General features: G+C 45.3%; 1 protein-coding gene and 1 non-coding gene across 2 annotated transcripts; one reads left to right on the top strand and one right to left on the bottom strand.

Moving 5' to 3' along the window:
* Window positions 1-1,281: 1,281 nt before the first annotated feature.
* On the top strand, window positions 1,282-10,880 carry LOC121157785 (IST1 homolog). Its single transcript, XM_040982164.1, has 6 exons — window positions 1,282-1,369; window positions 3,732-3,912; window positions 6,215-6,302; window positions 7,611-7,694; window positions 9,861-9,971; window positions 10,836-10,880. The coding sequence occupies exons 1-6, from the start codon at window positions 1,282-1,284 to the stop codon at window positions 10,878-10,880; spliced, it is 597 nt and encodes a 198-aa protein (XP_040838098.1).
* A 4,855-nt stretch (window positions 10,881-15,735) lies between these two features.
* LOC121158135 lies at window positions 15,736-15,842 on the bottom strand. Its single transcript, XR_005884154.1, has one exon. It is a non-coding gene; the product is annotated as a U6 spliceosomal RNA (small nuclear RNA).
* Window positions 15,843-16,092: the final 250 nt, after the last annotated feature.

Raw genomic sequence — 16,092 nt, 5'->3', positions numbered from 1 at the left:
CCCTCCCACGGCTACTTCCTCAGATACTTGCCAGAAACTTTCATTTTTTGTCAGAAACTTCCTGCAGAAGTCTCAGAGGCTGCAGTGAAACACAGACAATTAGAATAAGCCCAGTCCTGATCAGCATGCAAGAGTCACATCCGGAGAACTGATGCCCAGGGTGGTCAGTGCAGTCAGGCCATTACTGAGTTCCCGGGAACTCCTTACAACAGGCATGGTTGGGTTTTGTGTTGTTCTATAAATTTTATTTTTATCTTTATTTAAAGGCAGAAAAATAAAAGATCTTCAATTTACTAGTTCTCTTCTAGATACCCACAAAACCAGGTCTGGGCTGCATTAGAAACAGAAGCGGGGGTCAGTCAGTGTCTCCCCTGGGAGCAGCAGGGGCTTGAACCTGCTGCTGTCCAGGGTCCACATAAACAAACGGCTGCATCAGAAGCAGAGGAATCAGGCTGGCGTGTGCGTGTGTTTTTAATTTTTAATTAAAAAATGTTTTAATTGGAAAGTCAAATATATAGAGGACAGACAGAGAGGAAAATCTTCTGTTTGTTGATTCACTCCCCACGTGCCAGTAACAGCTGGAACTGAGACAATCCAAGCCAGGAGTGTCTTCTGGATCTCCCACGCAGATGCAGGGTCTCAAGGTTCATGGGCCATCCTTGATTGCTTTCCCAGGCCACAGGCAGGGGGCAGGATGGGAAGTGGGGCTACTGGGATTCGAACCGGCGACCATATGGGTTCCCAACATGTGCAAGGTGAGGATTTCAGTTGCTGGACTACTGCACCGGGCGTATAATTCTTAATTTTTTAAAGATATATTTATTATTCTTGTTTAAAAGGCATATTTAAGAGAGAAGTAGAGGCAGAGAAAAAGATCTTCCATCCACTGGTTCATTTCCTAAGTGGTCGCAACGGCCAGAGCTGAGCTGATCCAATGTCAGGAGCCAAAAACTTCTGGGTTTCTCTAAAGGATGTAGAGTCCCAAGGACTTGTGCCATCCTCTGCTGCTTTTCAAGGCCACAAGCAGGGAGCTGGATCAGGAAGTGAACCAGCCAAGACACAAACTAGCACCTATGCGGGATGCCAGCATTTGCAAGTAGATCAGCACTTTATGCCACCACACCAACCCTGGTCCCAGGTGGTTCCTTAACTGCTGGCCAGTTGTCCACCCTGACCTTGCACTTGTTGAATTGATAAAGTAAGTGGAGGAACTGAAGCCTCTTTTCTCTTTCTTTGGGCAGCTGGTTGCTCAAGGCGATTTGTGAGTCTTCGGGTGAGATAATGTTGGGTTCTGCCTTCAAAGCTGATCGCCTTCGGGTTAACTTGCAACTGGTTATCCACCGCCTGAAACTCTTGGAGAAAAAGAAAAGTGAGTAAATACTGCAGGCAGCAATCAAGGTACCAATGCTGAGTCTCTTTTGGGCTGTCTCAGCAATCTGAGGATTTAAAGAAATGTTTCTGACTTGTAGGAATGTGGTCATGATATTGATGGTGATGGAATCATTTCAGAGCTTTGCAAAGACTTCTGTATCCTGCCTATGTCAGTGTCAACATCCTGGCGGTGATACCATCCTAATACTTTAATAAGACGTTGCCTTTGGCAAAAGCCAAGTACTGAGCATCTCTCAGTCTGATGTCTAGATTTGTAGATTACATGGGAATTTACAGTTATCTAAAAACAGAAATCTTAGAGGTTTTTTTTTTTTTTTTTTTAAGTCTCGAAAGGTTTAACATGTAAAACTATGTCAAAATTCCTGGGCTTCTGTTTCCCCCAAGAGAATTTTTCTAGTCATTCTTTATAAACATAGCTATTAAGTTGGGGTGACGGGGAAAGTTCTCCTGGAGGAGTTTCGTCATTACCTTTGTTTCCAGACACACACAAAAAATGCTCTTCCTTGTAACAGCTCAGGCAGCGCTGATGACTGTGAACCAGGGAGTTCTGACAAGGGTTGTTTTCTTTCTTTAAGCCTAACTGATTTTCTGCCACCTTTGCTCTTTCCTCATGGCAGTGGTTCATATGAGCTGTTAATCTTTTAATAAACTAAAAGACTGATCTCAGAGTATAAGAAAAGCTCAGCTGAAATGAAGTATTGCACAAAAATGCAGTTCTGGGGTGGAGTTTGGCGTGCTGGCCAGGCTGCCAACGGGCACACCAGCGCCTGCGTCGCAGCACCAGGGCAAGTGCAGGCTTTTCTGTTTCTGATCCAACTTCCTGCTGCTCCGTCCGTGGCGGCAGCAGATGACGGCTCAGGGAAACACAGAGGCCTTGGCTTTTGTCTCGTCTCTGGACTATGTGTCGTGGACATCGGGGGAGCAAACCAGCAGACGGAAAACTCCTCAGTCATCATGACTTTCCTGTTCTGTAAGCATAACAAAAAAAGCATAAGAATTTACAATCTAAGGTTTTGGCATTGAATACCAAATCAGCCAAGGACAAGCCATTTAACTCCTCACAGTCTTAATTTTTTTTTTAAGATTTATTTTATTTTTATTGGAAAGTCAGATATACAGAGAGGAGGAGAGACAGAGAGGAAGATCTTCCATCCGATGATTCACTCCCCAAGTGGGCACAACTGCTGGTGCTGTGCTGATCCGAAGCCAGGATCCAGGAACTTCTTCCAGGTCTCCCACACGGGTGCAGGGTCCCAGGCCTTGGGCCGTCCTCGACTGCTTTCCCAGGCCACAAGCAGGGAGCTGGATGGAAAGTGGAGCTGCCGGGATTAGAACCGGCACCCATAGGGGATCCCGGCACGTTCAAGGTGAGGACTTTAGCTGCTAGGCCATGGTGCCAGGCCCACAGTCTCAATTTTCTCAATTGTGAAATATAAATAACATACAAACTCAGGCAGGTGATACTGCAATGTTTATTTTTATTGGAAAGGCACTCTCCTAATGCCTGCAATGACTAGAGCTGAGCCACTTCTTCCAGGTCTCCCACACGGGTACAGGGTCCCAGGGCTTTGGGCCGTCCTTCACTGTTTTCCCAGACCACATTCAGGCAGCTGGATGGGAAGTGGGGTACACGGGATATGAACTGGCACCCATATGCGATCCCGGTGCATGCAAGGCAAGAACGTTAGCCACTAGGCTACCACAATGGGCCCTAAGATTGGTTCTAAATCTTTTAACAGGTGCCGGCATTCCCAGAGAGGTATTGTTATATCACCAACTACTGCGCTCCCCTTCCAGATACAGTGTTTCTGGAATAAGAAAGTGCATTTTTAAAAAGATATATTCATTTTACCTAAGAAAGTGTTACAAAAAGAGCTTTCATCTTCTGGTTCACTCTCTCAGGGGCTACTGTGGCCACACCTGGGCTGGTTTGAAGCCAGGAGTCAAAACTAGATCTACCACGTGGGTGCAGGGACGCATGCCCCTGGTGCCATCCTCTGCTGCTTTCCCAGGACCTTAGTAGGGCACTGAATCAAAAGCGGAGCAGCCGGGACATGCATGGGCACCTGCATGGGTGCCAGTGCTGCTGGCGGAAGGTTAGTGTGATATACCACTGTGTAAGCCCCAAGGGATGTATTTTTAACGAATTCCTGGGAGATGTTAACATTACTGTTTTGGGGACAGGACTTTGAGACCCAGTGACCTAACACAAAACACATAACACTGTGCACACTTTAAGTGTACGTGTTTGTTTTAATAGAAACATTGCTTCACACCATTGCGTAACTTGCTTTAACTCTCTGGGGTGTTCGTGTCTCTCTTTGGGCCTTGTGCTATAGCTGAGCAGTCGCAGAAAGCAAGGAAGGAGATCGCTGACTACCTGGCTGCGGGGAAGGATGAGCGAGCCCGCATCCGCGTGGAGCACATCATCCGGGAGGACTACCTGGTGGAGGCCATGGAGATCCTGGAGCTGTACTGCGACCTGCTGCTGGCCCGGTTTAGCTTAGTCCATGTCACCAAGTGAGTGTTTTAATTATATCTTCCTGCCAACTGAGGGTGGAGTGTGCATTAATTTGTTGGTACTCACTAAAAAACTTTGTCACTCACTTTAAAGAGCTTTTTTTTTTTTTAGATTTATTTGTTTTTATTTGGAAGTCAGATTTACAGATGAAGAAGAGACAGAGAGAAAGATCTTCCATCCACTGGGTCACTCCCTAAGTGGCCCCAGTGGCCACAGCTGAGTTTATCCAAAACCAGGAGCCAAGAGTCTCTTCTGGGTCTCCCACATGGGTGCAGGATCCCAAGGCTTTGGGCTGTCTTTGACTGCCTTCCTAGGCCACAAGCAGGGAGCTGGATGGGAAGTGGAGCAGCTGGGATTAGAACTGGTTCCCATAAGGGATCCTGATGCATTCAAGATGAGGACTTTAGCCACTAGGCTACTGAGCTGGGCCTTTATTTTATTGCAGAGACAGTTTCCAAGGACTGCGCTCCCCTTCTTTAGTTGCTAGTTATGTCCATGATTGGGTTGAAAGTGGAACTGGAGATTGGGGCCCAACCCTGGTCTTCTGTGTAACCTGAACCATCAAGCCGCCTCCTGGAGTCTGTTTTGGCAGGAAACGGGGTGAACCCAGTACTCTGATTAAGTGTCCTGGCATCCTACTAGGCGTCTTAGCTACTGGGTTAAATGTCTGCTTCAGTTCCGAGAGTCACACTCTGGTGGGACTTCTTCCTTCTTTAGATCCAATGTATGCTGTAACTTCTGAAAAGAAAGAAAAGAAATTCCTCTACTTTCTCAAAATCTGTAATTTCCTCTTTGCAGCCTCCAAGATTCCCAAACAGAAAAGAGATCTCTGAGACTGACACAAGTCTCAAGGCTCTGGAAGTAAGACTCAAAGCCATTTCTTTTCTGAACACATGCACCTGCAATAGAATAAAAAATAAGTCTTGGGCCCGGCACCATGGCCTAGCGGCTTAAGTCCTCGCCTTGAACGGGCCAGGATCCCATATGGACACCGGTTCTAATCCCGGCAGCTCCACTTCCCATCCAGCTCCCTGCTTGTGGCCTGGGAAAGCAGTCGAGGACAGCCCAAGGCCTTGGGACCCTGCACCCATGTGGGATACCTGGAAGAAGTTCCTGGATCCTGGCTTTGGATCGGCACAGCACCGGCCATTGCGCTCACTTGGGAAGTGAATCATCGGACGGAATATCTTCCTCTGTCTCTCCTCCTCTCTGTATATCTGCCTTTCCAATAAATAAATAAATCTTTAAAAAAAAAATAAGTCTTTTAGGAGCAGGTTTTGGCACAGTGCTGAAACCAGTTTGGGATGCCTGCAACCTACTACTGGAGTACTTGGGTTCACATCCTGACATGTCTCTCTAATCCACCTTCCTGTTGATGCACAGTCTGGAATGCAGCAAATGGTCCAAGGACGTAAGTCCCTGCCACCTGCTGGGACATCCCAGGCCCTGCCCCAGCTGTTGCTGGCATTTGGGCTGGGGGAAGAAGAAGGTAGATCTTGCCCTTTCAGATGGATGAAATGAATGCATTAAATATTATTAGTTTTTGAAGCTTTGGTGGCGTGATTACTTACAGTGCACAGATTCCACAAATGACCTGCCTGTTGGAAGGGGCCTCCCGTGTCCTTTACACTTCAGCATCTTGGGAGAGATCTCGATCTTGTTCTGCGTCCCCACTGCACGCTTCCGGGACTCCAGCACCTGACGTTCCCTAAGGTCCCGAGGGCACTTGAACAGAAATGGTCTCCATAACAGATTCCAAACATTCCCCTCAAAGACAGCTTCTAAGCATTTTTTTTTCCTCGAAAGTTGTAAAAACAAGGCAAAAGTCAAGTATTATCAGACAGATTGTAAAAATTGGGCATGTGAGATCTTCCAGCAACTCTATCACACCCTTTGCCCCTGCCAGCAGGTGGATTTGGTGAGGTTATTGTACCCAGGGGCAAAGCCATGAGAGTCTCTCCTGCTCTGCAGACAAGGCGAGGGGTGTCTTTCCTCTCGAATTATGTATATAAATAGCTATATACATACACATGTGTAAATTAGTATACACGCATACATATGTATCCACATACATATTCACATATAGGTTAACACACCATTTTAGTTTTTTTTTTAACGTATTATATTTTGTTTTTTGGTATAGTTCCGTAGGTTCTGAGGTTGCCTGTTCCCTTCCCCAACCATTTTCGTTTGTAAAAAAGTTTATTTAACATTTAGCGTTGTCCTTGTTCTGCCTTCGAAATAAGAAAAAGAAAAAACAAACCATGGAGCCTTTATCTCATAACTCTGTGCTTTCCTCAGGCAACTAGATCCTGGTCTGGCTGAATCCATATCTTCACTGATCTGGGCAACTCCTCGACTGCAGTCAGAAGTGCCTGAGTTGAAAATAGTAAGTTTGGGGACCCATTGCAATGGCTCAATTGGCTAATCCTCCCTTTGTGAGTGCTGGGATCCCATTTGGGCACCAGTTTGTTTCCTAGCTGCTTCACCTCCTGTCCAGCTCCCTGTTTGTGGCCTGGGAGAGCAGAGGAGGATGGCCCATGAACCTTGGGACCCTGCACCCATGTGGGGGTGGGGATCTAGAGGAAGCTCCTGGCTCCTGGCTTTGGGATTGGCTCAACTGATGTTGTAGATGGAAGACCTGTTTCCCTGTCTCTCATTCTCTGTTTTTGAGTTTTTGCTTTTTTTATTTGGGCTTTTGATTTTGTTTCTGTGAAGGTGGAGTGACAGACAGAGATATGCCAAACACTGGTTTGCTTCCCACATTGGCTGCAAAAAGCAAGGCTGGACCAGGCCTCAGCCAGGGGCCAGGAAGTCCATCCCGGCCTCCCAGGACTTGGGCCATCCACGGCTGATCTCATCAGCACAGCAGGAATCTGGATTGCAAGTGGGGTAGATAGAATTCTGATGTGGGACACGAGTGTCACAAGTAGTGAGCTGATCAATTGCGACACAAAGCCAGTCTCAAGTTTCCCCAGTGTCAACACTGTGTGGGGAAGGTTACTTCACTGGAATTGTGGGTTGCCTGAGCTATCCTTTCTTCTCTTTTTTTTTAAGATTTATTTTTATTATTTTTTTATTGGAAAGGCGGATATACAGAGAGGAGAGACAGAGAGGAAGATCTTCCGTCCGATGATTCACTCCCCAAGTGAGCGCAACGACCAATGCTATGCCGATCCCACGCAGGTGCAGGGTCCCAAAGCTTTGGGCCGTCCTCAACTGCTTTCCCGGGCCACAGGCAGGGAGCTGGAAGGGAAGCGGGGCTGCCGGGATTAGAACCGGTGCCCATATGGGATCCCGGGCATGCAAGGCGAGGATCTTAACTACTCGCGCCACCACGCTGGGCCCTATCCTTTCTTCTCTTAAAGGAAACTAAATAAGCGCTTCTTTTGTTCATCTTTAAGTCAAGAAGAAATCATCCTTAAGTAAGACAAAAAAAAAAAAAAACCTTACAATTGGATTTCTTTGAGAGAAGTTTCACAACTTCAAAGTATGTAGAATGAGAAGCCTTAAGTTTTCCATGTCATGTACTCTAAGACTAAGTAAAGCATTTCCAGCTATTTAAGTTTTGACCCTAAAAGAACTCAGTTCCAGTGAAGTGGCAAACACTAGTTTCTGTTCTTTCAGCCATCTTTCTTAAGCAAATGTGACACAACTTGATGACTTTTGCTTCTGTCTCGGTGGTGGTTTGCTGCAGGTTTCTGATCAGCTGTGCGCAAAGTACAGTGAAGACTACGGGCAGCTGTGTCGAACCAATGAGATCGGAACTGTCAATGCTCGGGTAACGGCAATGATAGAGACACATGGTCTCCTGATCCTACAAGTCTGGGAAAAGCTGAGCACCCTAGGACGTGTAAATCATTTTGTGAAGACTGAGAGGTGGGGTTAGAAATAAAGTCTGCATTGGAAGCAATGCAACATGCCTAAAGTTCTTAGACTAGGGAATGAAAAAGTTGGAGATCAGAAAACTGAGCTGGTTTCTTTCCAAGGAAGGTATACATACTCCTAACCAGCTTAGTAATACAAATGAAACTAACAAGTGGACAGTGCAGCTTGTGATCTATCACATTAGGATTGCTCAGATGGAGTCAGGACTGACCTGCCACGGGACTCAGAGATCTGCGCACAGCACTTGTTTCAGGTCTTGGATAGTTTTATTTCTCTGGATCTCCACCTTGTATCAGGTTACTAAATATTTTTAATATCACGGGCCCGGCAAGATGGCTTAGTGGCTAAATTATCACCTTGCATACTCCGGTACGTGTCTCAGCTGCTCCACTTCCCATCCAGCTCTCTGCTTGTGGTCTGGGAAGGTAGTCGAGGATGGCCCAAAGCCTTGGGACCCTGCACCTATATGAGAGACCTAGAAGAAACTCCTGACTCCTGGCTTTGGATAGGCTCATCTCTGGCCATTGAGGCCGCTTAGGAAGTGAACCAGTGGATGGAAGATCTTTCTCTCTGTATCTCTTTCTCTCTGTAAATCTGTCTTTCAAAAAAAAAAATCTTTAAAAAATATTTTGGGGCCTGGCATGGTAGCCAAGTGGCTGAAGTCCTCATCTTGCATGAGCCCGGATCCCAAAGTCTTGGGACCCTGCACGCACGTGGGGAAAGAGAGAAAACTCCTAGCTCCTGACTTTGGAGCAACTTAGCTCCTCGGCTCTGGCTGTTGTGGCCACTTGGAGAGCAAACCAGCAGACAGAAGATTTTCCTCTCTGCTTCTCCTTCTCTCTGTATGTCTGCCTTTCCAATAAAAATAAATAAATCTTTTTAAAAGATTTATTTTGTGGGTACAGGTCCCAAGGCTTTGGGCCATCCTCAATTGTTTTCCCAGGATGGGAAGCGGGGCCTTCGGGATTAGAACTGGTACCCATATTATGGGATCTCAGTGCATACAAGGCGAGGACTTTGGCTGCTAGACTACCACACTGGGCCCCAAATAAATTAATCTTTAAAAAAATATATTCCGAATAGCACTCCTGACATAATTCGATAATATCACAAAATCTGAATTCTTTATTCAAGATACATTTATATTCGTTTTCTCTATGTTTTGCAGTTGTTAGACTAGGATAGAGTGGTGTTATGATACAGTTACAAGAATGGCACTGGTTATGAATTGTACATTTCAAAAATGTTGTGAGCAGTGTTGTGGTATACTAGCCTAATTCTCTGCCTGTCACACTGACCTCCCGTATAGGTACCAGTTCTAGTTCCAGCTTCCTGCTAATGGCCTGGAAAAGCAGTCAAAGATGGCCCAAGGCCTTGAGATGCTGCAAGCATGTGGGAGATCCAGAAGAAGCTCTTATCTCCCAGCTTTGGAGCAACTTAGCTCAGCTCTGGCCATTGTAGACATTTGGGGAATGAGCTAGCAAATGGAAGATATCTCTCTCTCCCTCCCTCCCTCCTTTTTTCTCTGTAACTCTTTCATTCTTTTTTTTTTTTTTTAAGACTTACTTATTTTTATTGGAAAGTCAGATTTGGGCCCAGTGCTGTGGCCTAGCAACTAAAATCCTCACCTTGAGTGCACTGGGATCCCATATGGGCGCTGGTTCTAATCCTGGCAGCCCCACTTCCCATACAGTTCCCTGCTTATGGCCTGGGAAAGCAGTCAAGGACGGCCCAAAGCCTTGGGACCCTGTACGCATGTAGGAAACCCGGAGTAGGCTCCAGGTTCCTGGCTTCGGATCAGTGTAGCTCTGGCTGTTGTGGTCACTTGGTGAGTGAATCAGCAGATGGAAGATCTTCCTCTCTGTCTCTTCTCCTCTCTGTATATCTGATTTTCCTAAAAAAAAAAATAAATAAAATAAAATAAATCTTCAAAAAAAAGTAAGTGTTGTAGAGAACAGAGAATAGGAAAAAAAAAAGGAAGAGTAATAATTCAGAGTTGGAAAAGTACTCACACTTGTTTCTTGTTTTCTTCTGCCATCCTTTGTTCTTTGTTTCGCAGCTGATGTGTAAGTTAAATCTGAATACCCTGCCCCAGGTTCTAGTGGAAGAGTACCTGACAGAAATCGCGAGGAACTACAATGTTCCCTTGAAGCCCAAGGCGGCCTTGCTGGTGAGTACTTGCAGGAGGGCGGAGCCGACTCACAGTTGACAATTTTATCATACACTGGAAATGTTGTTTTATTTTTTTTTCTGCTTAGGGGACATGGTTTCCACAAACTCTTTGCAAGTATTATAGAACAGGTGAATTGGGACTTTGTGGCCATGTACTCTCCCTAACAGATGGGTGCGAGTTGACGGTAAAGTAGAAAAGCAAAATAAAACTGCCTAAAATGTGATGCACGCAGTGTAAACACTTTCAGTTCTTGAGATCTCGTCTTTGCTGTGGGGATTTTGACGAAGAGATGCTGCACTCAAGGCTGTGTGTTGCAGGTCACAAAGGCTACGTGTTAGTCTCGGTTAGGACTAAGAGCTCTTCGGGCAGAGCCCAGCTCCCCCATTTATTAACCTAGAGGCTTTAGACAGGTCTCAAATGTGCCACTCCCTGCAGTGTCAGAACGGGGATACTGACAGTTCCTCTCTCCTATGCTTGCCAAGATCATTAAATGATCTAATGCATAAAAGAAAATTAAGTGTGATGTTAGGTACATGGAAAATGTTACGAATATTTTCTTTTATCATCATCTTTATTATCATGGGACTGGATTAAACTACCAGGAGGTTGTCACAGGCTAAGAGGGATGTCTCCTGCAAGCCTTTCATGTGGGAAGGCAGTTGTCTTAGGGATTGGAACTTTTCAACTCTTTTTTTTTTTCTATCGCTCTCCTAATGAGTTGCATATCTTGCTTAGAAAAATGACAAATTGTGAAAAATTTAAGACCCTGAAAAATAAAAGCCACATAAAATGGCACCTGAGGGTTCAGTCCTTGGCACTCTGTAGTCTCTGTATTCTCTGATTACTTTCATTCACACTCAGATTTTCGACAGGTTAATGATCCCTAACCATAATGATTGGGACTAGAAGTGTTCCTTCCTGGTTTATGTATAGTTTTCAGATTTGGGGATATTTGCATATGCATAATGAGAAATCTTGAGGCTGAAATCAATCGTTACTTATTTAGTTTTAAATATTGGTTTAGCTTTTTATTTTTTTTCAGTTTTATTTATTTTTATAGGAAAGGCAGGAGAGAAGGAGATACTGGTTCCCTTCCCCAAGTGGCCGCAACAGGCAGAGCTGAGCCAAACTGAAGCTAGGAACCAAGGACTTCCAGGTCTCCCACATGGCTGCAGGGTCCCAATGCTTTGGGCTTTCCTCACTGCTTTCCAAGACCACAAGCAGAGAGCTTGATGGGAAGTGGAACAGCCAAGACACAAACCAGTGCCCATTTGGGATCCTGGCACGTGCAAGGCGAGGACCCAACTACTAGGCCATTACTCTGGGCCCAGGAATAGTTATTTTTAAGAAGTTATAGAGAGGGAGGAAAAGAGAAATATACAGAGAAAAGAGGGAGAGAGATTCCATTCATCGGTTTACATCTCAAATACCTGCAAACGCCAGGGCTGGGCCACGTCAAAGTCCAGAGTCTGGAACTCCTTCCTGGTTTCCCACAAGGGTGGCAGAAGTCCAAGTACTTGGGCCATTGTCTACTGCATCACAAGTACATCAGCTCAAGTACTTGGAAGCAGGATAACTGTAACTTGAACTGACACTTCTGTATGGGATGCTGGCGTACCAAGTGACCTCTTAACTTGCCATGTTACAATACCAGCCCCTTCCCTTACACCTTTTTTTTTTCAAAGATTTATTTGTTTTTATTGGAAAGTCAGATATACAGAGAAAAAGATCTATGTCTGCTGGTTCACTCCCCAAGTGACCACAATGGCCAGAGCTGAGTTGATCCAAAGCTAGGAGCTAGGAGCTTCTTCCAGGTCTTCATGCAGGTGCAGGGTCCTTGCACTCACTTGGGGAGTGAATCATCAGACGGAAGATCTTTCTGTCTCTCCTCCTCCTCTCTGTATATCTGACTTTGTAATAAAAATAAATAAATCTTTTTAAAAATGCTCATGAATAACAAAACAGAGCAAAATAAACATTTTTATAAGACTAATATATTGGATCTTTGAAAACTTATATGCATGAATTTCAATAATTTGCACCAAATTAAACTTAGCCTTTAAAAAGATTTATTTCTTTGAAAGGCAGAAGAGAGAGAGAGTGTTTTCCTTTGTTGGTTTATTTCCCAAATGCCTGCATTGTCAGAACTGGGCTGGGCCTGGCCTGGGACTGAAGTTAAGCGATGGCAATTCAACCAGGGTCTCCCACAGGATAGGCATAACTCCCCCTTGAGCCCTCACCACTGCCTCCCAGGGGCCACGTTACGAGGAAGCTAGAGTCAGGAGCAAGAACTGGATGTTGAACTCCTCTTCTGTGCGGCATCCGTGTGTTAACTGGTGTCTATGTCACTAGGCTAAATAACCACTCCATAAACTTACCATGTAAGGGAACTTGTTGAAGTGCCCTCATAGTAGGTAATCAATAGATTCTATAAAAAGAGCAATGTCCAACAGAGCTCTCCATTGCTAAACTTTACTCAACTTTCTTGTTGGTGTATCTCTGTGTATTTATGCATTGCTCTGAAGCAATGATACAACACAGCAGCTGACTTCCTGGGTACTTAAAATAATTGAAAGAGACACGAGGGCAGAGGCCTCGTGCTAGAAAACCAGAAGTCCACTTTTGATCATCACTGATTACACATCATCAACTTCCTGAGGCAGGAACCGTCCCTCTTTGCCCATCACTTCTCCCCAGTGCACCTAAGTAAGAGCGCTTGGTGTATAGTAAGCATAAGGTAAAACTGATAAGTCAAGGCAATTCTTAATCCCTTGCCTCAGGCTGAAGCCCCAGCAGACCTGCTTGGAACCGGATGCACTGAGGGCCCTGGGAAAGATGTCCTGGGAGGAGGCCGTGGGTTTGCAGAAGGAGCTGATGATCCACTTGAAGACTCACCACTGTCTGCACAAGGACCCTCACCTGGACCACCTGCTCATTTCCCATCTTTTCCTCCTGAAGGACAGGTCAGTATGGATAGGAAAATCTAATCCAGATCAGTACTATAGACAGTGTCAGAAATATATATATTTTAAATATTTATTTTATTTTTATTGGAAAGTCAGATATACAGAGGAGGAGAGAGAGAAGGGGAGACCTTCCATCCGCTGATTCACTCTCCAAGCAGTCGCAATGACCGGAGCTGCAGTGATTTGAACCCAGGAGCCCAGAGCCTCTTCCGAATCTCCCCTGTGGGTGCAGCTCCCCAAGGCTTTGGGCTGTCTTCAACTGCTTTCCCAGACCGCAAGCAGGGAGCTGGATGGGAAGCAGGGCCGCAGGGATTAGAACCGGTGGTGTAGCAGTTAAGCTGCTGCTTGTAGGACTGGCATCACATTTGGGTGCAAGTTCTACTCCTGGCTGCCCCACTTCCCATCCAGCTCCCTACTAATGTGGGAAAGTAGGGAGGATGATGCAAGGTCTGGGCCCTGCACCCGCGTACACAAGCTCTTGCCTCCTGGCTGCAGCCTGGCCCAATCCTGGCTGCTGCAGCCATTTTGGAAGTGAATTAGCAACAGAAAGACCTGATTCTCCCTCTCTCAATTACTCTGCCTTTGGAATAAATAAAATTAAAATAAAATAAAGCTTTTTTTTTAAGTCTAAACAACAATAGGCACAATAATCTATTATGATTATTTCTTCATCATAAAGACAAATGCTCTTATTCTTTCTGACCCTAAAGCTCTTTTTTTAAGATTTTTTTTTTTTAGAGTTATTTATTTTTATTGGAAAGGAAGATTTTACAGGGAAGGTGAGGTAGGGAGAAAGTCTTTCATTTGCTGGTTCATTCCCCAAATGGCCACAATGGCTATAGCTGAGCCAGTCAGAAGCCAGGTCTCCCACATGGGTTCAGGGGCCCAATGACTTGAGCCATAGCAGGGAGCTGGATCAGAAATGGAGAACTCAGGACATGAACTGGTGTCCATATGGGATGCCAGCACAGAAGGTGGAGGCTCTATTCTACTAAACCATACAGCCAAACCCTTCTGAAACTACACAAACTACCTCTGATTTCCCTTTTTGAAATTATTTCAGGGGCCTGGTACAATGGCTCAGTTGGCTATCCCTCTCCCTTCAAGCACCCAGGATGTCATATAGGTACTGGTTCATGTCCTGGCTGCTCCACTTCCCTTCGAGCTCCCTGCTTAAGGCCTAGGAAAGCAGCAGAGGAGGTTGGCCCAAAGCCCTGGGACGCTCCACCTTGTGGGACACCTGGAAGAAACAATTGGCTCCTGGCTTGGGATCAGCTCAGCTCTGGCAATTGCTGCCGGTTGAGAAGTGAATCAGAGAATCTTTTTGTCTTTGTTTTTCTCTGCAAATGTGCCTTTCCAATAAAAATACATTTAAAAAATTATTTGAATGATACATCATTTTTGTTAGGCTTTTACGCATCTGAGTCCTCCAATTTGCAAATAAAACTTTAAGTATACAGTATTAAAGGGAATGAGATGAGGAACTTGTAGATACCCATACTTTAATGTTAACAGTTCTCACATCCTTGTTTTAAGATTTATTTAATTTTTTTTAAGATTCATTTTATTTTTATTGGGAGGTCAGATATACAGAGAGAGGAGAGACAGAGAGGAAGATCTTCCGTCCGATGATTCACTCCCCAGGCGGCCACAACGGTTGGAGTTGAGCCAATCCGAAGCCAGGAGCCTCTTCGGGGTCTCCCATGTGGGTGCAGGGTTCCAAGGCTTTGGGCCATCCTCAACTGCTTTCCCGGGCCACAAGCAGGGAGCTGGAAGGGAAGTGGGCCTGCCAGGATTAGAACTGGCTCCCATATGGGATCCCGGGCGTGCAAGGCGAGGACCTTAACCACTGCGCCACCGCGCCGGGCCCTTTATTTTAATTTGAAAGATAGATTTACAGAGAGGGGAGACTGAAAGAGAGTTCTTTCATATTCTGGTTCATTCCCCGAATGGCCTCATTGACTGAAGCAAAAAACTTCATCTGAGATGATCCCAGACCTGATTCTTGTGTGTGCTTGCCAGTACAGGGTCTGGCACAGTCGGTCACCCCAATCAGCTTATGCACATGCTGGTCGTTGCAATTGCTGGGTCAGTTCTGTTTCCTGCCCTGTCTTCTATGCGAACCAATGGATGCTGCAGTCCAGCCTGATCCTGCCCACTTCAAACTGCCCTCACACAAACCAGTGGGAGTTGCAGCCTAGTTGGGGCGACTCCCCATAACCCCACCAGGCCTGCCCCCACCCTGGTTAACATGCTTGCCAGTATGTACCGCAGACTTGTTCAGTCTGTCCCACATCCCATTTAGCTCTCATACATGTCAATGGGCACTGAAGCCTAGCTCAACCCAACCAGCCCTACTATCCAGCTCACACACATACTGGCTCCTGGCTCCTGGCTTCAGATCAGCACAGCTCTGGCTGATGCAGCTGCTTGTGGAGTGAATCAGCGGATAGAAGATCCTCCTTTCTGCCTTTCCTCCTCTCTGTATATCTGACTTTGCAATAAAAATAAATAAATATTAAAAAAAGAAAAGGCTAATTCAAAAACCATATAAAGTTTACCCCAAGAAGAAGGAAGCGTGACTGTAACAGAACCAGCTGAATTTCCAGGTAATTTTAAGAAATATTTCTTTAAGGCTTGTTATGTGAAAAATATGTAATGGAAACTTGACCAATTACTGTCAGGAATCTTTTTTTTCTTGCAGAATAATGTGTGCAAGAGGAATGATTTCCTCCCTTCACTTCCTCCTCGTAAGTATAGAGGATGCTGCTGGACTTGGGGGTCGCTTCATGTTCATTAAAGGTGTCTGTATTGGTGTAAGACCATGTCTCATTGCACAGGGGCCATGCTAATCTTCTCTGTATCGCTCCACTTTTAGTATATGTGATTGTGCAATGAACAGAGGACCGTGGCTCAATGAATGAATAATAGATGTGTATTAGTGATTTACTTGGGGGTATGGTGTATTCTTTTACAGTAGCTGGAAGTTTTTCAATTCACATGTGGATAATGTTTTGAAATTCATGATACAGTTCAGGAGGGATGAACTTACTAACAATGTCCAGGAGATTCCAAAACTTGGAAATTCAAGGTTGATAGGAAAATAAAGCTACTCCCATTAAAAATGTCAGTACTATGAACCTGGTTTAATG

Source organism: Ochotona curzoniae, unplaced genomic scaffold (assembly GCF_017591425.1).
Source record: "Ochotona curzoniae isolate NIBS_2020 unplaced genomic scaffold, NIBS_Ocur_1.0 contig_3622, whole genome shotgun sequence".
In the NCBI taxonomy this organism is placed as follows: domain Eukaryota; kingdom Metazoa; phylum Chordata; class Mammalia; order Lagomorpha; family Ochotonidae; genus Ochotona; species Ochotona curzoniae.
This window is presented reverse-complemented; position numbering and strand designations above follow the sequence as displayed.